At 49.7% G+C, this 27,417-nt stretch overlaps 1 protein-coding gene and 1 long non-coding RNA gene across 4 annotated transcripts; both read left to right on the plus strand.

The window, feature by feature from the left end:
• Positions 1–152: 152 nt before the first annotated feature.
• On the plus strand, positions 153–13,346 carry ZFP92 (ZFP92 zinc finger protein). 3 transcript variants are annotated; one of them, XM_082610751.1, is made up of 5 exons: positions 153–569; positions 5,566–5,696; positions 5,891–6,017; positions 7,079–7,183; positions 7,523–13,346. In XM_082610751.1, the coding sequence occupies exons 2-5, from the start codon at positions 5,664–5,666 to the stop codon at positions 8,788–8,790; spliced, it is 1,533 nt and encodes a 510-aa protein (XP_082466877.1). In that variant the 5' UTR covers positions 153–569; positions 5,566–5,663; the 3' UTR covers positions 8,791–13,346. The 3 variants fall into 3 exon arrangements, with proteins under 3 accessions (XP_082466877.1, XP_082466878.1, XP_082466879.1); XM_082610752.1 differs by having other exon boundaries at positions 5,646–5,696; XM_082610753.1 differs by lacking the exons at positions 153–569; positions 5,566–5,696 and having other exon boundaries at positions 5,940–6,017; positions 6,374–7,183.
• Positions 13,347–16,218: 2,872 nt separating this feature from the next.
• On the plus strand, positions 16,219–24,698 carry LOC309797130. The gene is made up of 4 exons (XR_014292553.1): positions 16,219–16,459; positions 18,218–18,331; positions 22,591–22,696; positions 24,498–24,698. It is a non-coding gene; the product is annotated as an uncharacterized lncRNA (long non-coding RNA).
• The last annotated feature ends 2,719 nt before the right edge of the window (positions 24,699–27,417 follow it).

The raw sequence follows: 27,417 nt of genomic DNA on the forward strand, positions 1-27,417 counted from the left end.
GGTACGCAGTGAGCCAGGCCAGAACCCCCATGGGGCGCGCCGGGGCGGGCACGGGGCTGTCCCTTCCTCCCGCCGCGCCGCGCATGCTCCGTGCCCCCACCCCACCCCACCCCCGCGCCCCGTTCCCACGCCGCCGCCGCCCTGGCCCTGCCCGTGCCTCGGCCCCGCTCGTCCGCGCTGGGCTGACGGACGGCCGCTCAGAACGCGCCTCCCGAGCGGCGCCCAGCTGCGAGGTCAAGACGCTGCCAGGAGCCCCGCCGCCTCCCGCGGACGCTGCCCCGGAGGGCTTCTCGGAGGCGGCGGCCTTGGCCTCGGGCCTGCCCGGAGGCTGGGGCAGGGGGAGGAGGGAAGGACAGCCCAGAGGCCCGCGAGCCCGCTCTCGGCAGGTGGCCGAGGGACACCCTAGGAAGTGGCGAGCGCGAGCGCGGAGAGCTGCCAGCCGGCCCTTGGGGCCGCCCCCTTCGCCCGCCGGGGAAGGGAAGCCCGTGTTTCCCAGTTTCTCTCCTCTGACTGCGGTTCGCCGCTGATTCTGGGGCTGGCAGGAGAGCATCCCGACGCCAGGCTGCCTGGTAAGTTTGGATTTTGCGCCTCTGCGTGAGGTCGCGGCGCTCCTGCCCAGGGGCACCTGGCGAACCGTCCCGCAGGCATGGGCCCTGAGGGTGTCCGGACGTGCGCCTGCGGCTCTCAGGGTTGGGGGTTCGTGCCCCTTGGTGGGTGGAGTGTTGGCGGGGAGGGTACAAGAAGAGGAAGCCAGGGGCCGGACGGAAGGACCGCAAGAGCAAGAGCTGAGCTGGCCGAGTGGGAAAGTGTGCGGGGCTGCCGTGCAGGGCCAGCTGTGGCAGCCCTCCCGTCCAACAGACAGCTGCGAAGCACGCCTGCGGGCCGGGCTGCGGGCACTGCAGATATATCCTCAGGGAACAAAACCGCAAAGCCCTGCTTGGGGGTCCAATTCTAGTGGCAGGACACAGGCAATAAAGAGTCAACGTTTCAAATTAAGAATTACAGAGTACGTTAACCAGTGATTAGTGCCGCGGGGGAAAAATGGAGCAAGGGAAGGGAGGTGAGCGGTCGGGCTGCGAGTTTAAGTAGTGTGGTTAGAAGGCAACATTTCCGAAAAACTTGAAGGAGGTGAGAGAGCATTGTGGGCAGAGGGAACAGCCAGTGCAAAGGCAGGAGTGGCCTGGTGCGTGGCCGGAGCAGGGAGCACAGAGGAGGGCAAGGTCAGGAGGTGGGCACCCCAGGAAGGGCTGGTAGCAGGTGGCCTCTTTCTGTCTGGGTCAGCCTCTGTCCCCCCGGAAGGGCAGGGCCTGGAGACACGGGTTGCAGAGTTGCTCCTCAGAGGGCTTTGCTTGGCCGGGCAGCAGGGATGGCCCTGGGCTGACCTGGGGCAGCTCCCAGGCTGGATCTCTGCTCCGGGCTGAGGCTGGGGCCCCCACGGCCCGGGGCCTCCGGCCTTTCCACCAGGTGGGTGGCAGGTGACACAGGTCTCAGGGAATGCTGCGTGGGGCTGAGAGGAGGCAGTTGAGGTCTTGAGGTACCAAACACCAGAGGAAGTTGCAGCAGGAAGAAGGAAGCCCAACCCTAGTGGCCCTGTCTGTCCCTCCTCGCGGATGAGAAAGCCCCAATTCCTGATCCGGCCTCAGTGGGATTGATGAATGCCTTTCCTGTTGTTGTTTGTTTGTTTGTTTGTTTTCCGTTTTCTTTTTCTGGGGAAATAGCCCCATCTCGTGGTCTTCCAAAGACATCAACGCTGAAGCCCACTGGCTTCTTCTCCCTTTGGGGGCCACGTCGTTTCAGGCTCTCCCCATCCCGCCGCCTCCTCCGCGTACACTTGGCTTTACTTCGGCTGGGCTCAGCGAGCGGCCTGGGAGCCTGCTCCCCTCCGTGGGGCGGACCGGTGTGGGGGGAGCACCCAGTTACCCTGGCTTCCGGGGCCTTCCCAGCTTCTTGCCCCAAGTGCTGCTATCTGAGGGACCCTCACCTGCGTGCCCGGTGTCCTACTTCAGGGAAATCTGAGGGTCAGGGCCTAGAATCATCCTCCAGCTTCTCCTCCGCTCTGGAGGCCCACCGACGTGAAAGGGTCTCAGGAGAAGCCACTCTCCAGTTCCACAAGCTCCTTCCATATCCTTCCTTCCATTCCTGCTTGGGAGTGTCTCCCCGTTACCAGCGGGGGGGGGATCGGGCATTAGGGTCTGTGAGGACAGGGCTTGTCGCGTCTCTTTCCAGGATTTGAAATTATGCTGTCTTTGGGGCATTAGGTCTCAAGGATAGACGCTGCTGTGCGTGAGCGCCTTGCTAGCTGACGCCTCCGATGTGCTTCGTGGTGCTGAACTTGAGCGTTGGTCTCCGTCTACAGGCGAACCCTGTCCGTGGCGTTTCTCTCAGCAGTCACAGCTCACGTGTCTTCTCTCTTGGGGGCTTACACTACAGCGTGTCTTGGAATGGGGGATTACAGAATAACACCTCTTCTTTTCAGCTTTTCTGTATTTTTCAAAATGGATGGTGACCTGGCAGTAGAGTCGTGATAGAGAAAAAACAAGCTTGTGATGTGTTTCAAAACAATTTGATGCTAGTCTGAAAACCCTTGCTATTATCAGTATTCTTCCCTCCACACACCTTTAGCTGGTGCAGGTCCCCCGGTGACTGGTGGTGTGTCCCAATGAAACATGTCTGGCCTGTGGACAAAAGGATGACCACTTGACAGCGACATTAAGTATATTTGCAACTTTGTGCAGCCATCACCACCATCGGCCTCCAAAATATTTTTATCACCCCAAAAAGAAACCCTGTCTTCATGAAGCAGTCACCCCCCCACCCCACCCAATCCCAGCCCCTGGCACCCAGATCTGCTCTCTGACTCTCTGGATTTACCTAGGACTCTCTGGACATGTCATATGTTTTATAAGATTTACAGGTTTTTTTTTATAGCAAGCCACAGGACAGTGGCACTCTGGAGACATGACAGTCAGAAGGAGGGACGACTGCCACAAGGGATGGTGCACCTGGGTAGGGGTAGCTAGTGTCCTTGGGGTCCCTGGGCAGTGGCCAGTTTGAAGGGTTTCGCAGGCTCCAGTGCGTAGGAGCTGTCCCTGGTTGTCTGGTACCTGGCCACCGAGTGTGAGACCCCGATAAGGAGGGTTTGGGGCATGGGTTTAGTGGCCCTGGAGAGAGGGCCTTTGATATGGGAGGTAGGTGGGGTGGGAAACTTCGCAAGCTTAGCAAACTGCTTGCGAAGGCCAAGGAGAAAGAGTTTCTAGTCGTAACTTCAAAACTAGGTCAAGAAAGCTCTTGTGAAATATTATATTACATCACATAAATAGAATCATGCAGTATGTGGCCTTTTGTGCCTGTGTCTGGCTTTTTTCACTTAGCATCGTGACACTAGGTTCATCCACATGGTAGCGTGGATCAGTATTTCATCCCTCTTTGGGGCCAAATAGTATTCCATCGTGTGTCTAGACCATGGTTTGTTATCTACTCTTCTGTTGATGGACGTTTGGGTTGTTTCCACCTTTGGGCGATTGTGAATTGTGCTGCAGTTAATTCACATGGGTGGACATTTTTGTGAGAACACCATTTTCGATTCTTTTGAGCATATACCCAGGAGCGGAATTGCTGGGTCAGATGATAACTCTGTTTACTTACTGAAGGACCACTAGACTATTTTCCCTTTTAACTCTGAACACTGTCAAGCAAACAGACAAGTAGAGAGAATAGTCTAACCAAGCCCGCGTACCCACCTCCCAGAGTTAGCAGTGGCCTCCAGCTCCAGCTTGCCTTATTTGCTTGGGTCCCCCGCCACCTCTCTCTCCCTCTCTCGCTCTCTCGCTCTCTCTCTTCCTCCCTCCCTCCCTCTCTTTCCTTCTGTCTTTTGTATTTGTTGAAGCACTTTAAAGTCACTTCACATGCCCTTTTCTCCCCAAATGGTGCGATGTGTCTCTTGAAACGGACGTTTTCTTCCATGACCTGGTGCCACTATCCATCCAACACATGGGTAGCAGTGGCCCCGCACTCACCCTCCATTCTTCACAATGCCTTTGACTCCTCTTTTGTTCACGCCAGCATCTCATGAAAGACTCCCATTGCACTTGGCTGTTGGCCCCTTAACTCTCTTTTCATCCAGAACAATCTCCCTACCCAGCCTCCTCTTTCCCCCGTGACACTGATTTGAAGAGGAGACCAGGGAACAGCCCACCTTCTGCATTGGACGCCTCCCTTGTGGTGCCTTTAACTGGTCCCTCTGTCCCTAAGGTCCTCTGTAAACTGGATGCTGGGTCCAAGGCTGCATTAGAATCAGGTCAAGCTTTGGCAAGAGCCCTCCTGGGCATCCCCACCAAGGGGACATCCCACTTCTGTCCCACCATTAGGTTCGCTTCCTCTCTTGTGACCAGCAGTAAACGGGGAAGATATCATGTGGCCAACCCTTCCCCCTCAGGCTTCACCTAACGGTTTTGGCATCCATTCCACCTTAAGAGATTCTTTCTCTCTGATTAGTATAAACTTCTCCATCAGACATGCATTCATTTATTTATTCTGGGCCAGTGTTAACTGACAGCTCATCACAGGTGATAAGGGAATTGGGGGCCATTTAACTTGCTCTGAGGACCCCATCCCCTTGCCCTCTCTCCTGGGGCAAAAACAGGCTGTGACGCCCACTCCCCCCCCCCACTGCCTGTCTCCTCCGCTCCTCCGCCCACGACTCCCGTGTTGTGGCTGCCAGTTGGGTGGACATATCCTTGGAGCAAACTTTCTTTTGCCCCACTGTCTTCTGGCATTGAGGGCTGATGTGGAGAAGTCTGGTTCTGTCCACTTGGCTGGTGACACGCTCTTCCTGCCTTAGCGTGGGCCCCGGGCAGCCTCACCTTCTGCCCCTCCCACCCCCTCACCCCGCTCCAATTTTCAGCACCATGACCACCCAGCTAGGGCCCCTCTCAGGGCCGGGTATGGGCCATGTCATGGCCAGCTACTCTCTTTATTCACCCCCAGCCTGCAACTCTCGACCTGAACGCTATCCCTCCCCCAGTGATGGGGGGGGCTCCCTCTTGCATCCCACTAGCTTGGTCTTTCTCTTTCCTTGAGAGCAAGTCTGTTTGCAGGTGAAGGAGGTATGTGTGTTTGGAGTTTTTCTTGTTGCTGTTTTTTTAATTTAATTTAATTTAATTTTTTATACAACAGGTTCTTATTAGTTCTCTATTTTATACACAGTAGTGTATATATTTCAATCCTAAACTCCTAATTCATCCCACCACTATCACCCTCCCCCTGGAGTTTTTCTTTAAGAACCCTGACCTCAGGGGGCAAGGGGGTGGCAGAGGGGCTTCCAGGGATGGCTAGAAAGTCAGGATTGGGGTGCTGGCCACGTGGAAGGAGGGCTGAGAGAGGAAGGAAATGAGAAAAAGAAAAGAAGAAACACACTCCCTGGAAAGCCTGGCTAGGCAGGCCCAGCACCAGGAGATGGAATCCTTGTCTGGTGAAGAGAGGGGACAGAAGCTCAGTTTGAGAAAGTGTTACGGGTTGAATTATGTCCCCCCCCGCCAAAAGATATGCTGAAGTCCTATCCCCCAGCAGCTCTGATTGGGACCCTATCTGGACAAGGTCACACTCAGCGCATGGGCTCAGCTCACACCTGGCTCTCTCCACATTAGCGTCTCTGCGCCCCTGCGATGGCAGCCATGCTCCTGATGGCCAGACGCAAGGTGAGTGGGGCTCCCTGACTGTGGGTGGCATCTCCCCCAACAGCCTCTCTCCGCCGCTTCCTCCTGTCCCATCCTCACAGCTATTGCCGAGCTCTCCAGGGCCCCCCCCCCCGCCCCATGTTTAGTTGCTGCCAGCTCATCCTGGGGCCCACGGAGGTGAATTCCCCTGAAGCCACAGCAATGGGTTGTTTTAGGTGCCGGTATCTTTTGAGGACGTGTCTCTGTACTTCACCAAGACAGAATGGAAGCTTCTGGATCTCAGACAAAGGATGCTCTACAAGCGAGTGATGCTGGAGAACTACCGCCACTTGGTGTCACTGGGTAAGGACCTCACACACAGCCAGGCTCCCACCCTGTGTCTGAACTGTTTATTTCTGAGCTTCTTTGCTAGTTGGTTACTGTGAGTCCAAGAATACATGCATTTCCCCATCAGGTCAGTAATCCATTGATGCCCAACTTTTACCTCAGTGGCACAGTGTTTAGCTAAATGGTTTGGGCTTGTAGGTGTTTTAGGTAAATGTGCCCCCGTCAAACTTATTTTGATATAAAATCACGAGTTAACTAAATCTCTTCTACCCAAAAGATAGATGCAAATTAGTCTTGAATATTTATATACATTAATGTATACTTATTTCATTTTTACCAAGGTTGCCTTTTACATTCGTTTCATGTTCTAGGGTTTTCAAGCATCTGTTCCTTGCATCAAGCCACAGAGAGCCCAGGACGTAGAGGCCCAGGACTTGGAGAAATCGGGAAAGAGCTGGGGCAGGCTCCCCCACTGCGCCCCTGCCTTCGGGGTTGCAGGAGATCCTTTTGTTCTGTTTCTTCTTTTAGACTCTACAGATTCCACCTCAGTCATCTAACCCCACAGAAGGAGACTAGCTTCTTCCCCTTGGTTGTTTTTGACCCTTATCAGGCAGATCTGGGGTTCCCCAGGGAAGTTGTGGATTCCTCAGTGGAGTCTGGCATAAGGAACAGAGACATCTGCTGTGTTTGATGGTGAAACAGGGGGCTTTGGCTTTCAGGACACAGGCAGCCCTTCAGCTCTGTCTGCTTCTTGATACTCCCTGAGGCCCTGCTCCAACTCTCTGTTCGTCCTTCAGGGTCTCCACACTGATCCCCCATTTCCCACAAGCCAGCCCGTCCTGCAGGCCAAATAATAACATCATTATCCTCTTGGGCTGAATCACTACCTACTTAAGATTCACCGTGCATGCCTGGCCCCTGTACACTCAGAGCACCTTGCTTCCTTAGAGGGACTCTGCCGTTTCTCTGGACCTTCCCAGTGGCACTTTCTAGAGAGTTCTTCATTCTCTGTTCCTGAAGATACTAATGCTGGACTGAGTCCAGGAGTGACTAACCTGCTTCCTTTCCATGGACAGGGTTTTCATCCTCCAAGCCTCACCTGGTCTCCCGGCTAGAGCGAGGAGAGGGGCCATGGGTAGCAGACGTCCACAGGATGGGGACCACCACAGGGATGCAGGCAGGTGAGTGAGGGCCACTTTGTCGGCTTGCCTAAGTCATTGGCAAAGAGCAGAGGCTGATGGAGAGTGGCATGGCCACTTTGGGTGGGACATTCTCTTTCGTGGCAGATTTAAATCTGTCATGGAGTCCCCTGTCTCACACCAGCTCTGACATTTCCAGCTTGTTGCCATCTCCTCCCCTCTTGCCCTCCTGTCTGCTGACGGTTATCTTGCTTCTTCTCCCTCGTCCTCAACTCCTGATTCAGCTCTTCTCAGCCTTGGAGTGAGGGTGAGGGTGAAGAACAAAGCTAAATAGAGACCCAGGGAGGGAGTGACACTGGTTGGTGCTCTCTGTCTTTACAGGTGACAGGATGAAGAGCAAACCGATAATTTCAAAGAAGAAAAATTGTCCAGAAGAACTCGCAGGGGCTGACCTTCAGGGTGGCAACAAGGGCCAGGTAGCCGGGCCGTCAGAGGAAACACTTGAGCACAGACGGAAACATGCTTATTGTCCACAGACAGGTTTCAGCAGGGGTGACCCTCCCCGGGAGAAAGGTCAAGGCAGCTCGCCAGGTGAGGAAAGAGAGATACAGAGAAGTAGTTGCAGAGGTAGGCAGGATTTGGTTCTAAGGCAGCAGGGTTCCAAAGGTGCAGAGAAACAGTTCCTGTGTCAGCAGTGTGGCAAATCCTTCAGCCGGAGCTCCAACCTCATCAAGCACCGGATCATCCACAGTGGCGAGAAGCCCTATGAGTGCGGTGAGTGCGGGAAACTCTTCCGGCGCAGCTTCGCGCTCCTGGAGCACCAACGCATCCACAGCGGTGAGAAGCCCTATGCGTGCGGCGAGTGCGGGAAGACTTTCACACGGAGCTCCAACCTCATCAAGCACCAGATCATCCACAGTGGTGAGAAGCCCTACGAGTGTGGCGAGTGCGGGAAACTCTTCCGGCGCAGCTTCGCGCTCCTTGAGCACCAGCGCATCCACAGCGGCGAGCGGCCCTACACGTGCAGTGTGTGCAGCAAGGCCTTCAGCAGGAGCTCCAACCTCATCGAGCACCAGCGCACACACAGCGGCGAGAAGCCCTACGCATGCAGCCAGTGCCCGAAAGCCTTCAAGGGCATCTCCCAGCTCATTCACCACCAGCGCATCCACAGTGGGGAGAAGCCATTCGAGTGCAAGGAGTGTGGGAAGGCCTTCCGGGGGCGCTCGGGCCTCAGCCAGCACCGGCGGGTGCACAGTGGCGAGAAGCCCTATGAGTGCAGCGAGTGCGGGAAGACCTTCAGCCGGCGATCCAACCTCTTCAAGCACCAGGTGGTGCACAGCGAGGAGAGACCCTACAAGTGTCAAGACTACAGGAGGGCGTTCCGCAGCGGCTCCGTCCTCCTGGAGCACCGGCGCACCCACGGCAGCCTGCGGCCCAGCGCCTGTGGCCACTGCGGCCAGGCTTCCAAAGGGAAACCGCAGCTCGGCTGGAAGCCGAAAACTCACCGCGGAAGGAAGCTCTCGGAGGGGAGCAACTCAGAAAAGGCGCCGGCCTGCCTGGCCCTCTGGAGAGCCACTGCGGAGCCCCGCCCTGAGGACGAGAAACTCCCTCCAGACTCCGCCCACGTCACTGCCCCCAACTCCTTCTGACGGGGTGCACCGTGGAAGGGCTGGCTTTAAAATGAGGCCCACCTTCCCCACCTCGTCCCCCTCCCTTTGCTCGTTGATGATGCTGCGATTGAAGCACCGAGTGCGCCGCAGGCAGACGGGCCACTGAGCCGGTGCCAGCTCTTGTGCGGTGCGCACACGTGTGTGTGTGCCGCCAAGGTGCACGCACATTTGTATTCCTCCCTGGAGCCGCTGAAACTGCTCTTGCCCCCTGTGCCTGGGGCCTGTGTGCTGTGGGTGGGAGGGAGCGGGTGCCTTGAATTAGGGAGGAGTGGCCCATCTCCTCTCGTGGGGGCCTTCACTTCACCCAAAGACTTGTTAGCATTTCCAGGTAGAAGACACGAAAAGCACTTTAATCCTTTAATAGCTTAATAGTGGGAGGGACCTGAGGGCATTCAAAATTTGTGGGCTCCACAGCGAGGCTGTGGCTGGACTGTGACATCACCTAAAATTCATCAACAAATGGTCTGAAAAAGGACTCAGGCAACTGCACGTGCCTGCGTCGGCAGCCCCTGGAGGGTGCCATCTCCTTGGCGGGAAGGCACAGGACACCTTGTTTCTGGGAGGAGCGGCACCAGACCCCATCTTCTGGGAGCTCAGGGGATTCTGCCGGATGGCTGGCCTGGGCCCTGCGGAGAGGATGAGGCCTGGAGACTCTCCACTTCTCCGCCCCAAGAGAGGAGCCCTTTGGCTCTGGTCCCTCCCAACTGCCACCAGCTGCCCTGCTGCCTTTGGTCTTCTCCCCGCACCCTGAGCCCCTGGGCTCACCCTACCTGCTGCCTTCAGACCCTGCCTGCAAAGGCCGCACTGGCCTCTCTGCCCCTTCTCCCCACCCTCAGTGCCTAAAGCTCCAAAGTTAGCTGCTCCCCCTGCAGCAGCCGTCCCTTGTGGCTGGTGCCAATCAGGAGGAAAGCGGCCGGGTTAGGAATTTGCACAGAGCGTGCCCCGTAATGGCTCTCTCTCCTCAGCTCTCTTTCATGTGACATTTCTTAAAATATTAGAGGTTCGGTTGCTTTGAATATTTTTGCCTTCAGGGGTAATGTAAGTCAAAAATAGAGATTTTTGCCATACGGAAGTGTCAGGTAATCACTCCTTAAATAAGAATCTGTCCAACTCTCTGAGAAGGCCTCAGGCAGGAGAGAGGGAGCCGCCCCAGGACTGACACCAGTTAGTGGGCTGGCCCCTCTTCTCATTCCCCCGCCCCCGGCCTTAGCCCCATAGGGACAGGGTGGACCCTTCAAATGGCACTTTACTGCAGGCCATGGGATACTCTCCAGGGAGACCTCGTGCCGCCTGGGGGGCAGCTGCTGGCAGGTTCCATCCTGTCCTGCTCACACTGTCCCCAGAGCTGGGACCAGGAGTTCTGCCGCTTGCCGTTCTCAGCCCGGTGTCCCAGTTGGCTCGCCACCTCCTTCCAGCCCCCTTCACCACCGCCACAGGCTGCCCGAGGGCAGGTGGATGTGATGGAGGCCCCCCACTGGGCCTTTGAGAAGAGTGCACTTTCCCTGCCAGACAGGGGAGGGCCAGACACCATCAGGAGGGTGTGGGAAAGCCTGGAAATACAGGGCTCCTTCTGCGCATGCTGCTTGGAGCTCCAACTGCTAGGACAACTCCAGAAGTGAGAGAGAGATAGAGATCGAGGAGTTTTATATAGATGGAGAAGTTTTATATAGATATATTAAAATGACTGTACACACTTGTGACTTATGGAAAGTTCCAGAGTTGTAACTTGCTCTTGTTTCATAGCCTCCTTGTGCTCTGCGTGTCACGGTGTCTTTGAGCCCAGAGCTTGGCACTTAGTAAATACTTGTGAAATGAGTGTTGCCCCCTTAGCACATTGAACTCAGGCTCTAGACCACAGTCGGCTCCAGCCTTAGCTTGTGGCAGTGGAAAGTATCTGCAACCTTGGGTTTTCCGATAGAAAAAGAAGTATTAGGAGTGGTGGCTTTGAAATCCATGATAAGGTAGCTGGGAAGCATGTGTTTGAGTTGCCCACAATGTTTGCTCAGGCAGCAGGGCTTCAGTAGACCAGTCCCCACGCAGGGCAGGGGACGGTGCCTGAGGCCTTGTGCTTGGGCTCCGGTCTCTTTTTTGTTCAGCCGGAGCTGCCCAGGATTGGGGCAACAATTGCTACGTGACAGGCCCTGGTAAGAGCATAGATCCATGCGCACTGCTGCCCATTTCCATCGCTCTAGGAAGTGAACAGCTTCGCTCTTATGGGCCAGTCAGTAACCAACTTTTAATAAAGAAGAGTTGTATCTCCCCAACATAGCATCATCCCATTGGTTCTACTGGGTAAGCTAAGTCGATTTTTAACGTGAGTGCCTTTTTTTAACCTTGGACCCACCCAGAAATGACTAGATACTGGGGGCGGGGGTCGTGATGTCCAGTGCTTTCAACGGAAAGTGGACTTTCCGGGAGAGATGCCAGGCACCTGCACTCCGGTCTCGGAGTGCCCTGAAAGGCTCCAAGGTCTCCAAATGCTTACCCAGATACATGACATTTATAATAGTAATGCATCTTTGGTTTGTCCGTTCTCCATCTAAGCTCACTCCTGATCATTAGATGTTCACTCTGATGCAGTTCTGAGTGTCATTTTCTTTTAGATGTGGTCATCAATCAGATGTGCAACAGAAACTGAACGGGTGTTGCGTGGAATCAGCCAGAGAGTGTCTGGAGAGGATGCTTGCATTTTTCCCTCTACAGTGAAATTGGGCTCCCACCAGGCAGGGTGGGGGACTGTGATGGTGGCCCGCACTTGCTTTCTGACGACGACTGGAGTATAGAAGCTGAGACTCTTGGGGGATGTCCTGTCTGCTTTCCAGGCCCCCCCACCACCACCACAACGTCCCTGGATGCCAGCCCCTTCACACTTCTGGACTGGGCTTCCGCTCCAGAGGTGAACTTGCAGGATGCTGGACCCAAAGCACATCATTCACTCTTTGAAACTCTGGACGCTTTTCAAGAGCTGTTTAAGTGCCGTGGCAGTATCTTCACGTAACTGTTAAAACTGTCCCAACTGAATTCATTTACTTTGGGTGCAGACAAATAAGGAAGGTCTGGGTGTTGACCTTGAACGGCACCCTCTGGTGGAGACGGCATCTACTGTGGTTTAAAGTAAAGGCTAGCAATTGGGTGAAAGGTCTCAGGAAAGGCCGCTGACCTAGACGTGGGGGGGAAGCTGAGAGAGCATGTCTGGGCGCCCCTTGGCCCCTGCAAAGGGAAGGCGGGAACCCTTGAAGTGGAGCTGCACGGGGACCAAGGGCAGCCACCCTGAAACAGCATGGATGGTGTCTTAGAACCTTTGCTTAGATTGCCTTCAAGACTTGCTCTGCTTTGTGAAGCTGCCAGGACCCCCCCACCTTCACTCCCTTCCTCAGTGGCGGGACACAGTGGCTTTCAGTTGGGGCTGCTAAGTCTACGCCTGGTTAGGTAGCAAGGGGTAACACGCCGTCTCTGGAGGTCAGGGTAGGGATAAGTAGCAGGTGAACTCTCAGGACAGGAAGCAGAGGTCGAGGGACTTCCAGTGGGTTGGAGTAAAGCACAGGGAGCGTGTGGTGCTTTCAGGAACCCTAGAAGGGCGGAGGGCTTTCTGTAGGGCAGTCATAGGGTAAAAGGTCATTAGAACCAGAGGGCAGAGAACCAGGGATGCCAGATGAAGAAGTTTGGTCTCTAGCTGGTTCCTGAGGAGGAGCAATTTTTTTAAAAACATGAAAGAATTATTCTGAGATCAAGGAGGAAAAAAGTTGACGTAGATGATAACTGCTGGAGTGTGTGAATTTACACATGGATGACCACCAAGTGTACACACTAAAGTCATCTAGACAGTTCTGATGCTCATTGGGTGTTCACCTATGGGAATGAATGGCAGCAGCCCACCACTCATGATGCTTTGACATGAGCAGCCTCAAATGGCACTTTGGGGAACTCCCACTTGCCCTGGGAGTTATGAGAAATATCTGGAAAACTTAGATCGTTTTCTCTTATGCTAGCCTCAGTGTGTGCATGACTTCACAACACAGGGGCCCTCCAGGATTTGAAGGCTGCTGATTCTTCATCTTTCTTGACAGCCTTATAGACGTATAATTGGTGTACAAGAAACTGCACATATTTAAATTGTACAATTGGATGAGTTTTGACAGGTATCCACCTGTAAAACCATCGCAGCAATGAAGACAGTAAACATACGCCCATCACCCTGGAAAGTTGCCTTGCCCCCCGGGTGCGCCCTCCTTCCTGCCCCTTCCTCCCCCCACCGCATCCCCACAAGCACTGCCCTTTCTATCAGTACACATTAGTTTGCCTTTTCTAGAATTCTGTGTTAATGGAATCATGCAGTATGCACTCTTCTTGCCTGGCCTCTTAGTATAATGATTTTGAAGTTCATCCGGGTTGTCGTGTGTATATCAATCCTTCGTTTTCTATTGCTGAGTACTATTCCATTGTGTGGATGGACCACAATGCCTGTTGATGGACATTTGGGTCGTTTCCAGGTTTTGGCCTTCACAAATAAAGCTGCTGTGAACATCTGTGTGCAAGTTTTTGTGTGGACAGATGTTTTCCTTTCTCTTGGGTATATAGCTAGGAGTGGAATTGCTGGGTCACGTGATAACTGTATGTTCAACTGTTTTCCAAAGCAGTCGCATCATGCTACCTTCGCACCAGCGCTGTATGAGGGGTCCAATTTTCCATGTCGTCCCCAACACTTGTTTTTGTCCATCTTTTTGATTCTAGGCCTCCTGGTGGGCGTGAAGTGGTATCACGTTGGTTTTGATTTGCATTTCCCTGATGACTAATGATGTTGAGCACCTTTTAGCATCCTTGTCAGCCACACTCATATCTTCCTGGGCAATGTGTCCGGTCAAATCTTTCACCTCCTCCTCTGTGTCTGTGTCTCCTCTCCTGTCTCCTGTAAGGATATCTGTCATTGGATTTGGGACCCACCCAGCTAATCCAGGAGGACCTCATCTCAAGATTTGTCATATATCTGCAGAGACCCTTTCTGCAAATAAGGTCACATTCACGGAGTCCAGGGATTAGGACGTGGAGGCCCCCATTTAGAGACAGGAACATTCCGAAGCCCAGGGGCAGCGTGTAGGGTCAGAGGCCATGACGAGAAGAGAATATGCCAAGCATCTAGGCCAGGGTTCCAAGTAGCATCCTCCTGGCACCACTGTACTGTTTCCATTTTACAGAGGAGGAAACTGAGGTTGACCTGTGAGGTACTTCTTCCGGTCACAGAGTTGGGGAACAGGGTGGGTAGGGGCAGGGCCCAGCACCCAGGCTCTCCCACGGCAAAATCTGCTCACATCACCAAGAGCCGAGGCTCCCTCCCGACTGCTGGGTCCCTCTCATCAGGGGCCAGGGTAGGCACATGTGAGGGGAAAGGTTGATTCCTTGCTTTTTCTCCTCTTTCTCCACGAGCAGGATTTCCAGGTTTTCTACCTGGTGTGCCCTGGCGGGCAGGTGAGATGCTCCATGTACCCAAGCTGCCGGGGTCAGGGAGTGAGCGACCAGAGAGCTTCCAGCTTTCTAGCCTCCTCCTGCCTCCTTCCGCCTGGCCCACTGGCCCATCCTCCCGAGCCGCTGTCACCAGCCATCCTTCTGCGGGGCTGGGCCTCGGGGGCTGCCCAGTCCTCGTGCCTGCACTCCCCGTGGGCTCTTCGCCACGTGGTTTCCAGCCTGGAGCAGGTAAACAACCAGCCGCGCCCTGCCCCTCACCCACAGCCGAAACAGATGGGGTCCGCTGACCACTTTGGGTGATGGCCCCACGCTAGGCCTTTCTAGAGACGACATATCCCGTCCCTGGAAGGCTTACTGCAGGCTTGCCGAGAGCACTTCCTTTCCCCAGAGCCCCAGTTGTGCTAAGCTTGGTGACCGTGAGAAGCGACAATCCACCGTGGGCCTTTGAGAGGCCACGCGCTGAGTGTGCTCAGGACGCCGAGCCCTTCATCAAGCAATTCATCAGACTTCCGAGTGTCCCTGGAGAGGCGGGTCCGGTGGGGCAGCACCTGAGGATCCACAGGGCGGCCGAGGGGAGACGTTGTGCAGCCTTCTGCAGGAGCTCCCCCATCACCGGCCCAACGAGTCCACAGGCTGGAGTCCTCCGAGGGCCTGAGGGCCGGCGCGGGGCTGCAGGAGCCCTGCAGGCTGAGACTGGCAGTGGAGACACTGGCAAAGCTTCAGCCGAGCTGCTGGAAGGAAAGCTTTCTCATCTCCCTTTCCTCAGAGCACTTAGGTGAGCCACCGCCCCCTTCGTGAATCGGGGAGATGATTTACATACATCTCAAATGGCCATTTGAGATGTATGTAAATCTTTGTAAACCTAAATAAGCCTCCTGCCGGCCTTACACCCCAGGAAGGCTCTTCTTCAGAGCCCCAGCACCACCTCCTTGAAATGAAAACTTTCAGGAAGGTACCCTAGCTCCCCTACAGGCCAAGAGAAAGCTCTCATTGTCCTGAGGATAAAGGTAATTCACCAGCACTGAGGGCCACCCTGATTACCAGGAGAACTTGCCCTGAGCTAGGAAGGGCGATCTTAGGAAGTGCTGCCTGGCTGGATAAAAGGCTGAGGTTTCCTTCTGGCCTTGCAGTCTCATGAGCAGCGGTCTGAGATGGGCATGGCAGGCAGTTGGGTTTAATGCTTATTCAGTAGTGAAGCCGTTTGCTTTCTTTTCCGCTTTCGTGGAGAGGACTCTGGGTGGGCAGGGTTCACGGGGAGGGGGCCTAAGTGGGAGGACATGGATCTGAGGTCTGGGGCAAGGACCGATGCTGGGCAGAGCTGGGCAAAATTTATTATTAAAATTTTTTTCAGTAATTTAAAAAAAGAGAAAGAAAGAAGAGAAAACCCACACGAAGAAACAAATTCACCGATGATAACAAGCGCTGAAAACTATACTAAAAAAAATGGACAGACAGAACCCTAGGACAAATGGTAAAAGCAAAGCTACACAGACAAAATCACACACAGAAGCATACGCATACACACTCACAAAAAGAGAAAAAGGAAAAAAATATATATATATATATATATATCGTTGCTCCCAAAGTCCACCTCCTCCATTTGGGATAATTCGTTGTCTATTCAGGTGTTCCACCGATGCAAGGTACATCAAGTTGATTGTGGAGCTTTAATCCGCTGCTCCTGAGGCTGCTGGGAGAGATTTCCCTTTCTCTTCTTTGTTCGCACAGCTCCCGGGTCTCAGCTTTGGATTTGGCCCCGCCTCTGCGTGTAGGTCTCCTGAGGGCGTCTGTTCTTCGCTCAGACAGGACGGGGTTAACGGAGCCGCTGATTCGGGGGCTCTGGCTCACTCAGGCCGGGGGGGAGGGAGGAGCACGGAGGCGGGGCGAGCCTGCGGCGTCAGAGGCCGGCGTGACGTTGCACCAGCCAGAGGCGCGCCGTGCGCTCTCCCAGGGAAGCCGTCCCTGGATCCCGGGACCCCGGCAGCGGCGGGCTGCACAGGCTCCCGGAAGGGAGGTGTGGACAGTGACCTGCGCTCGCACACAGGCCTCTTGGTGGCGGCAGCAGCAGCCTCAGCGTCCCACTCCCGTCTCTGGGGTCCGCGCTTTCAGCCGCGACTCGCGCCCGTCTCTGGATCTCCTTTAAGCGGCGTTCTGAATCCCCTCTCCTCGCGCACCAGGAAACAAAGAGGTAAGAAAAAGTCTCTTGCCTTTTCGGCAGGTCCAGACTTTTCCCCGGACTCCCTCCCGGCCAGCCGTGGCGCACTAACCCCCTTCAGGCTGTGTTCACACTGCCAACCCCAGTCCTCTCCCTGCGCTCCGACCGAAGCCCGAGCCTCAGCCCCCAGCCCCCGCCCGCCCCGGCGGGTGAGCAGACAAGCCTCTCGGGCTGGTGAGTGCCGGTCGGCACCGATCCTCTGTGCCGGAATCTCTCCGCTTTACCCTCCTCACCCCTGTTGCTGCGCTCTCCTCCGTGGCTCCGAAGCTGCCCCCCTCCGCCACCTGCAGTCTCCGCCAGTGAAGGGGCTTCTAGTGTGTGGAAACCTTTCCTCCTTCACGGCTCCCTCCCACTGGTGCAGGTCCCGTTCCTATTCTTTTGTCTCTGTTTTCTCTTTTTTCTTTTGCCCTACCCAGCTAAGTGGGGGGATTTCTTGCCTTCTGGGAGGTCTGAGGTCTTCTGCCAGCGTTCAGTGGGTGTTCTATAGGAGCAGTTCCACGTGTAGATGTATTTCTGATGTATCTGTGGGAGGAAGGTGATCTCCACGTCCTACTCTTCCGACGTCTTGAAGTTCCCTCCAGTCTATTTTAGAACGTTTTCAACACCTCAAAAAGAAACCCTTGTATCTTGTAGCTATTAATCCCCTATGCTCCCAGCAACTTCTGCCTCAGCCTTAAGCAATTATTGATCTATTTTGTATCTATAGATTTGCCTGTTCTGAGCATTTCATATGAATAGAATCACATAATGTGTGGTCTTTTGTGACTGACTTCTTTCACTTAGCATAATGTTTTTAAGGTTGAGCCATGTTGTAGCAGATATTAGTTGTTCATTCCTTTTGATGTCTGAATAATATTCTGTTGTATGGATTTGCCACATTTTGCTTATCCATTCATCAGTTGATGGGCCTTTGGGTTGTTTCCATCTTTGAGTATTATGAATATTGCTGCTGTGAATATTTATGTACAAGTTTTTGTATGGACATATATTTTCATTTATCTTGGGAATATACCTACAAGTGGGTCATACAGTAACACTGTTTCACCCTCTGAGAAACTACCAAACTTTTCCAAAGCAGCTATACCATCTTACATTCTCACTAACAGTGAATGATGGTTCTGATTTCTCTAAATCCCCACCAACAGTTATGATTAGATTTTTGATTCTAGCCATCCGAATGGGTATGAAATGGTATCTTTCTGTGGTTTTGATTTGTGTTTTCCTGATGAATAATGATGTCAAGCATCTCTAATGGGCTTGCTGGCCATTTGTATATCTTCCTTGCAGAAATGTCTATTTAGATCTTCTGCCCATTTTAAAAGTTGGGTTATTTACCTTCTTCTCACTGGCATGTAAGAGTTCTTTATATATTCTGAATAAAAATCCCTTATGATACATGATTTACAAATATTTTCTCCCATTCTGTAGGTTGTTGTCCTCTATTCTTTACATGAATTATTTGAGTTGATCTTTGCAACAGCTGTATGAGATATTATCCTTCTCTTTTTTTTTTTTTTTTTAGAGATCAGAAAACAGGCTCAGAGTGGTTAAGTACCTATTCTAACTCACAATGCTAGCATGGGATGGTTCCAGGATTTGCGCTTAGATCTCTATTGGAATTTCAGTTAAAGTCCTCCATCCTCTTGCCTTGATGCTCATATACACTGTTTGTATTTGATGAAAGAAATTGAATCTTAGGATTGTATTGCCCTGTCTGTTCTTCACTCCTAGACATTCCAGTGGATAAACACTGAAAATGAAAACACTTTGGCAATACTCCTCAAATTGATTCTCTGGGGACGATGCTGATTCCCAGCAGGAAGGTGTAGCCACAAGGCTCCTGAGGTTGGTTGAATTGATGTTCTGAGCCTGGATTTATAAGCATGGGGAATTGTTCTTTTAAAAGACAGTGACAAAGAGAACCCTTTTAATGTGAGCCAGATGCAGCCATGATTTTGATTAAATGTTTGCTGGTGACCATACTTAGGTGGGAACATCTGCCCACTGATGAGCTCCCTGGAGTTTTAGCAGGTGAATTTATGTAGGAAATACAACTCCAAGTACTTCTTCCTGAGGAGAGATGTTAGGCAAAAAGAAGCTTAATTTCCTTGCTTCCATGTTTTGTCCACCTGCCATTTAGGAAGCCTAAGTAAATACATTCCTGTATTGGGATAATACCACTTCCCCTGGGCCTTCCATCTTCCCCAGCTTTGGCTTTACAGGTGCCCAGTAAGTGTTGGTGCTTGCATCTGGGCCACATCTGTGCAGGCATCTTGGGTTGTCCAAGAATAGTGCATGGCTCCATAAGCCTATAGTAGCAACCCTCTGACATTAGAATTTGCTGTTGATATTTTTCATACACACTCACACTCTTGAGCAAACACACTAGTTTCCTTTCAAGCCTACCCTCTTAGATGTCCTTACTAGTCTATCTTTGAAATGCTGGATCATCCTACAGGATACATGATATTTAGAGGAAACAGGTTTCAATGGTGTTTCTGGATTCTTCTTAGTTCTAGGTCAGCCTAGATTAAGCAGTCTCCAGTCTGGAGGGCTTTACTCACCTCCCAATCTGCCATGCAGTCACAAGGTCCATCTTGTCTTATCACTTTTACTTAAGTCACCACCCTGCAGGTTATCCATCATTAACTAGACCCTTATTCACGTATTACTCTGCACTTGACAAAATTGGACTCAACTCTCTCCCCAACTTCATGAGCCCTTCTTTCCTGCCCTCTGTAACTCATAGTCTATCATTAAGAAACTCCCCAGTAGCTTCAAGTTCTTCTCTCAGTGTTCCCTTAATCTCTGTTTTATGACTGGAATATGGCTGTGCCTTGAGGAAATCACTTCCCCTGCAGTCCTCTTGAGCAAACGTTAGTTTTCTTCACATACCCCAAGGAGTCGACTCATTGTCACTTTCAAACCATTTCTGCTCCTTTCTCTTTCAAAATTCAGAGCTCATTTGTAGTTCTTGCTATTAGATAATATCATGTGCTACGCCATCTATTTCTTTACCTTCATTCGTTAGACACTTTCCTGATCTTCTTCTCCACTTTTAGTACTGCCACCATCAACATCTGTCATCTATGTGGATATTCATCCAGCATTTTTGGCTTTGCAAATCTTTCATGCCCTCAATTCCAATGGTATTTTTCTTCCATCATACTTAAGCCACTCACTCTAATGCTCATGCACTAGACATTGACATTCTCAAAGATTACAGCAACTCTGAAATCCTGATTTTAAAACATACATCTCTTGGGCTACAACTGATTATTCTTCCTAGCAAAATACCTCTCTCACGTGCAGGTATACACTCCTACACACACCCAACTCTAAAACTTCTTCAATTTTGAACTCCAGTCTGTGAATTCTACTACTTTTCAGCATCAGCCACATTTCTCTTTTCGCATTTCCTCATTGCTTACCAATTTATCATTAGTATCACTTACTTTCATAAACCTTCATCTCCCTACTCACTTTCCCACCCTAGTACTTCCCTGGCAAAACCACAACCCTTGTTAAATTTAGCTATCTACCTACTTTGTTCCTATATACAAGTGATGGATGTTGCTGTAGAAATTTACAAGACAAAGCTAACTGATCTCACCTTAAATTGTTGACCACATATCTTAAATTATCAATCCTTCCATATTATACACCCATTTCCATTATACAAAATGAATATCCAATACTTTATCTTCCCCTCAATTTCTCAAAACCCTACCCTCACTCTTGTTATTTTATGCCCTTATCTCATCCTTCACTGAGAAAACTGAAGAGTCAAGAGAAAATTCTTTTATATCTTCCCCACCAAATCTACCATCTTACCTGCATTTGTAATCATACCATAATCGTTTCCTTCTCCACTGTAAAATCTATAAATATTACTCGTTCTCATGGAAAGCCAACATTTCCACATTTGCTACGGATCCCATCTACTAGTGCTCTGAATACCCCTCTTGCTTTCTCAATATTTTTTCTTCTGCAATTATCCCTTTGGTGTTTTATATCATCAGTTCCATTCAGCCATTTATATTGGCTAGATGCGTTCTAGAATCTACCCTCTTAAAAATACACTCTCTTAATACCAAATCCCCCTCCAGCTGTAGTCCCATATTTCTCCTCCCCTTAGCACCAAAACTCTCAAAAGAAATTGTCTATCCGCCCCTCACTTTCTGATCTCACATTTTCTCCTTAATACACATCCAGGTTTATATTAAAATATTTTCCACTCTTTCAATTTCCTTCTTATCAAATTTACCAATGACCTCTCTACTAACAAGTTCAATCGTTGTTTGTCTGTCCCTATATTACCTGTAAAAGGTATTTAATAAAGTTGACCATTTTTTACTTCTTGAAACGTTATTTGCCCTTTGCTTTTGTGTTGCTCAATTCACCTGTTTTTTGTTGTTGTTGCCTCCTTTTCAACTCTTTTCATTATATACCTAGGAGTAGAGTTATTGGGTAATATGGCAAGTCTATGTTTAACTTGCTGAGTAACTGCCAAAATGTTTTCCACAGAGGCTGTATCATTTTATGTTCCCACCAGAAGTGTATGAGTGTTTCAATTTCTCTACATCCTTGTCCATACTTGTTATTTTCTTTTTTAAAAAGTTATAGCCCTCCTAGTGGGTATGAAGTGGCATCTCATCGTGGTTTTGATTTGCATTTCCCTAACGACTAATGGTACTGAGCATATTTTCATATGTTTGTTGGCTATTTGTATATCTTCATTAGCACAATGTCTATTTAAGTCCTTTACCTGATTTTCAGTTGGGTTGTTTGTATTTTTGTTGTTGAGTTGTAAGAGTTCTTTCTGTATTCTGGATACTACACTTTTATTAAATATATGATTTGCCAGGATCTTTCTTTGGTGTGCCTTTTTGCTTTCTTCATGGTATTTTTTTGCAGAAGAAAACATTTTAAAATTTTGATGTAGTCCAATTTACTCTTTCTTTGTTGCTTCTGCTTTTTGTGTCATATCTAGGAAACCATTGCTTAACCAAGTTCTATATGTTTTTGATCCCTATAACTGACCAAAACAGTTCAAACCCATTCATTCAACAGAAATATTCATGGCCACCTACTATGTGCCAGGCTCTACTGTAAATACTGGGGAGAGTGATGAACAAGATGGTGGAGACAGAGATGGCTAGCTTATCTCCAACGTTTAAGTCCTCCTCTTCTACTAGGTAGACTACATTTCTCATTTTCTCTTGTAGTTAGATGTGGCTATGTGAGTTTTTCCTAATGAGATGTGAGCAGGAGTAATGCATACCCCTTTTGAGACTGGCCCATAAATATTCCCATGTGCCCTCCTATATGCTCTTTTCTGCTTCTGCAATTGGAGTGGAGATGTCCTGGCAGAAATGACAGAAACCACTCTTTTGCCACTTATCTCAATAGGGTTGTGACGAGGATTAATTATGTATATGGATATTTAGCATAATTCCTACATAGAGTTAGTAGTCAATAAATGTTAGTTTCTGTAATTATTATTACAGTCTTTGGGTGCTACAGTAGTCACCCAGGATGGGAAACATGTTAGAAACCCCTCATAATTCAGCAGATAGTACAATGAAGTCTGCTCTTTTGTGACCAGTGTGTCAGACCTCCTGATGCTAGCAGTCCTTTCTCGTTCTACACAGTTTCTCTGTGATGAACCAAGATAATTCTAAGCCACCTTAAATAATATTTAAAGGACCATAATTTGGGAAATACGAATCTAGTGAAACGCAGTTTAACTGAAAACAATATAAGTGTGGTTATAATGGTTATGAGAATTCTAAACTGTGCTGAGCACCTTGCATTTACACAACATTATTCTATAAAAGAGCCCTACCACTGCCTCTTCCCCTGCTTACCTATATCTGATAAGAAAGCTCAGGTACTCTCTCTTCTGTGGGCCAGGAGGAAGTTCAGACTGTGCAAAACCTGACCTGTGTGTGGGAACACTCCAGCGTCATCCCCTCACCACCATAAAAGCCAAGCCAATCTCCTTCTTCTGCTCTCTTAAGCCATTCTTGAACCTGCTTGAGAGCCTGCCCTGCTCTCCCCAGAAAGCCTCCTTATGTAGTAAAGTTTTTCATACTCTCTAGGTGTATGTGTTATCAGTCTCGACATCCAAACCGAATTTGGGTTGAAGGATCCATCCTGTCTCTGTGGTGTGATTACAACAACTGGTCCTGTGAGCAGGACATCAAGGTGCTATCCCTTACCACCAGGGGTCTTTCTTCTCTTGCTTTGGCTTTCTAACTGGCTCTGCTGTATGCTGGTGAACAGGCACTTGGGCTACTGCCTGCTGGCTAGCTTGTGCTTTGAACTTGCTTCTTTGTGCTGCATTTGTTAGTCCTACTGAGTGTCTGCTAAAGCTTTGACCAACATAAGTAAGTCAGTTTAGCCACTTGGCATATAGTGAAAGGATTATTGGATTGGGACCTTCCTTAAAGCAGTCCTGAATCGTGTGTCTCAACCTGGACCTATTTGTGATTCTCAGATTAAATCACGTGTTTCAATTCCAAAATAAGGTGTGACTGACACTAACCTCAAAGAAATGACTCTTACCTTGTGAACACTGGTTGTGTCTCAACCACATGTTGGCCCCCTTTCTATATAGCGCTCAGGAGAAAGACTGACAGTCTGTTCAATATACAGGTCCATTGGATGGTCACTCGTGTGGAGGAAGAGCCGTTAACTATGTGGGATGCTAAGGTCATACTTCTAAAAGTAAATGACTCACTAGTACCTTACAGAATGCTTCTGCTGCTGCCCCTGTGCCTCTGTCATAAATAAAAATGATCCTGATCCTCAGACCTCTAGAGAAAAACATCTGTGTCACCTCTGTGACAAAGCCAAGCGATTAGTTCAACCATTGCCACGGGGAAGTCCATAACACTGGTGGTACTGACTTGATTTGAGGTTCTCTGGAAGAAGAAACTTATAAAACCTTTGACCTATAAGAGCAATAACATCTGCAGATCTAATGTAAAAGACAAAACACAAGACCCCAAACTGTCAAAGTCTTCAAAAACAAGAAGTCTAAAAAACTGTCATAGCCAAGAGGAGCCTAAGAAGTTATAACATGGAATGACTAAATTTAATGTAGAATCTTGGTTGGGATCCTGGGACAGAAAAAGAACATTAGGTAAAAAATAAGGCAATCTGGGGCTTCCACGGTGGCACAGTGGTTGAGAATCTGCCTGCTAATGCAGGGGACACGGGTTCGAGCCCTGATCTGGGAAGATCCCACATGCCGCAGAGCAACTAGGCCCGTGAGCCACAGCCACTGAGCCTGCGCGTCTGGAGCCTGTGCTCCGCAACAAGAGAGGCCGTGACAGTGAGAGGCCCACCCACCACGATGAAGAGTGGCCCCTGCTTGCCACAACTAGGGAAAGCCCACGCACAGAAACGAAGACCCAACACAGCCAAAAATAAAAATAAATTAATTAAAAGAAGGCTCAACATTTAAAAAAAAAAGGAAATCTGATGAAGTACAGACTTTAGTTAATAATACTGTTTCAGTGTTGGTTCACTAAGTTGAACAATTGTACCATACTAATGTACAATGTTAAGAAGGGAAATTTGTTGTGGAGTGTATGAATATGATCTTCACAATTACTCTGTAAATCTAAAACTGTTCTAAAATAAAAAGTTTTTAAAAACCACACAATACTAGGTGATGAGATATGGGAGACAACAGAATTAAACACTGAATGGGGGTGGCCACGTGGAATGGTTTGGAGGGAACACCTTCTCCCTAACATGTGCACCACAAGGATTGAACCAGAGAAGATGAGGAAGAGTGGAAGGTCAATTTGGGAAGGCTCTTTACTGGGTGTTGAGGAAGCACTCCCTTTCTCTAACCAGAGCACCTAGACTCCTCTGCACCCCTCCCCTCCCCCCACGTATCTTCAAGGGTGGTGCTTTGTGATGTCACAGCCACCCCAGCACTACCATTGGCTGACCAATCAAAGCTGATGGGTGTGGCTCTTCATTGTCCTGGCAGGGTATATATAGAGAGGCCAGGAGCCTTGGAGTAGAGCACACTGTTGCTACTGACATGGCAGAGGAAACTACAGTCCCCCAGGAGCCTAACTGCCATGCACGGACAAACACCGAGAGGTCAGAGCAACAAACACCAGGGGGCCAACGCAGAAGGGAGAGGATGAATTCTCCACTCCAGGGCTATAAGATGGAGGAGGTCAGATTACCCGACTCACGTGCCTCCTCTTCATCCCCCACCCAAGACTTACCCAGCCCTTCCCTGGCACAAACCCCTTCTCAATCCACAGCCATTCTCTCAAAGTTCTCCTTCCCATCCTCTTTCCCCAAATCAGTATCTTTCTGTATCACTTTGTTTTCCGACCAGATTCAGGAGGTGGTCGAGTTAACAAAATCAGTCCATCGTCAGAATTCGGGAAGAGGTCCTACACAGAAGAAGTCAAAGATGCTAGCATTCTACTACCGGCGGAGTACAACAATGACTAAAGAGCCAGAGGAGGATGAAAACGTCCCAGAGGGCTCTTCCAGCAGTTCATAAAGTGCTGCCCTGGGTCTATCAGGTGACTGAGACCTTGCTGTCTCTGTTGTCTCTCCAGAGAAAGCACTGGAGAAATGGTCACCTGTGTAGAGACCAAATAAAAAAGCCCTCAGCTATTGATGTACAAGCTGTTGTAGAAAGATGTGTGTGTATCTCTGTCTGTTCTTCGGTGATGGGGACTGAAGGAAGGCAGGAAGGGGCAGGCGTGTGAGAAGGGAGGGAGGTAGTATCCTGCCAGTTTGGGGCCCAGACCAGCCAGTCCATAGTTAGCCAGACACCGGGAATAAGGACTGGGTGAGGACTGAGCTCTGAAGACAGATTTCTTCCTGAACACTTTATCCTGCTGGTGAGGAGGAAAAGGACTTGGTGTTTCCGTGTGTGTTTGGGAGGTCCCAGATGGGGAGAGGGGTGCTGTATGGGTGGTGGCAGTGTGTGTCATAATCTGATTCCACTTTTGATGTTTGGCAATTGACAGTTTTGAAGCCTCATCAATTCCCCTTCCCCTTCTGGCCCACATCTGGCCACACTTTATGTTCATCCACTCCCAGCCAGGGAGTAGGTGAACATAAAATAGAAACAGATATGCCTAACCTGAACCATCCGAATTATTTCCGTGCCTAACTTTTCCATAGCCAAGACATCCATTACCCTAAAATATCCTCTAGTGCACGTGGAGAACCTGACCCAATAAGTAATAAAGTTAAGTCTCTGGCCCTTATAATCAGCTTGAAAACTATGGGACCCTATGGACCTTTCCCCCTAGTTAAAATAATACCTTTCACCTCAGTGTTTAAGAAGAGGTTCAATCTAAATGAAAGCACGGTTTTCACAGATTGAAACCCATTATATAAGACCTATTTAGAGAAGGTGTGGTTATCCCCACTTCTGCTGCATTTAACAGCCAAGTTTTACTTGTTCTTAAACCCGGGAAAACAGGACCAGTGCCTCAGTGTGAATTCGTACCCTTGGCGTCATGGCCCCACCTATTGAAATGACTGATTCCACCCAATAATAAATAAGTAACTGGTAAATACTTTGCAGTTAGAGCAAAGTATTTGGCTAGCATGTTCTATTCAGTGCCTATTTCAACAACCTCCCAGCTGCAGTTAACCTTCACCTTTTTTTTTTTTTGCTTTATAACAAATTTAATCAGTTATACATATACATATGTTTCCATATCCCCTCCCTTTTGCGTCTCCCTCCCACCCTCCCCATCCCACCCCTCCAGGCGGTCACAAAGCACCAAAGCACCGAGCTGATCTCCCTGCTCTATGCGGCTGCCTCCCACTAGCTATCTACCTCACGTTTGGTAGTGTACATATGTCCATGCCGCTCCCCCACTTCGTCACAGCCTACCCTTCCCCCTCCCCATATCCTCAAGTCCATTCTCTAGTAGGTCTGTGTCTTTATTCCTGTCTTACCCCTATGCTCTTCATGACATTTTTTTTTCTTAAATTCCATATATATGTGTTAGCATACCGTATTTGTCTTTCTCTTTCTGACTTACTTCACTCTGTATGACAGACTCTAGGTCTATCCACCTCATTACAAATAGCTCAATTTCATTTCTTTTTATGGCTGAGTAATATTCCATTGTATATATGTGCCACATCTTCTTTATCCATTCATCCGATGATGGACACTTAGGTTGTTTCCATCTCCGGGCTATTGTAAATAGGGCTGCTATGAACATTTTGGTACATGTCTCTTTTTGAATTATGGTTTTCTCAGGGTATATGCCCAGTAGTGGGATTGCTGGGTCATATGGTAGTTCTATTTGTAGTTTTTTAAGGAACCTCCATACCGTTCTCCATAGCGGCTGTACCAATTCACATTCCCACCAGCAGTGCAAGAGTGTTCCCTTTTTTCCACACCCTCTCCAGCATTTATTGTTTCTAGATTTTTTGATGATGGCCATTCTGACTGGTGTGAGATGATATCTCATTGTAGTTTTGATTTGCATTTCTCTAATGAGTAAAGATGTTGAGCATCCTTTCATGTGTTTGTTGGCAGTCTGTATATCTTCTGTGGAGAAATGTCTATTTAGGTCTTCTGCCCATTTTTGGATTGGGTTGTTTGTTTTTTTGTTATTGAGCTGCATGAGCTGCTTATAAATTTTGGAGATTAATCCTTTGTCAGTTGCTTCATTTGCAAATATTTTCTCCCATTCTGAGGGTTGTCTTTTGGTCTTGTTTATGGTTTCCTTTGCTGTGCAAAAGCTTTTAAGTTTCATTAGGTCCCATATGTTTATTTTTGTCTTTATTTCCATTTCTCTAGTAGGTGGGTCAAAAAGGATCTTGCTGTGATTTATGTCATAGAGTGTTCTGCCTATGTTTTCCTCTAAGAGTTTGATAGTGTCTGGCCTTGCATTTAGGTCTTTAATCCA

This window comes from Mesoplodon mirus (assembly GCF_964341445.2).
Source record: "Mesoplodon mirus genome assembly, chromosome: X".
NCBI lineage: Eukaryota > Metazoa > Chordata > Mammalia > Artiodactyla > Ziphiidae > Mesoplodon > Mesoplodon mirus.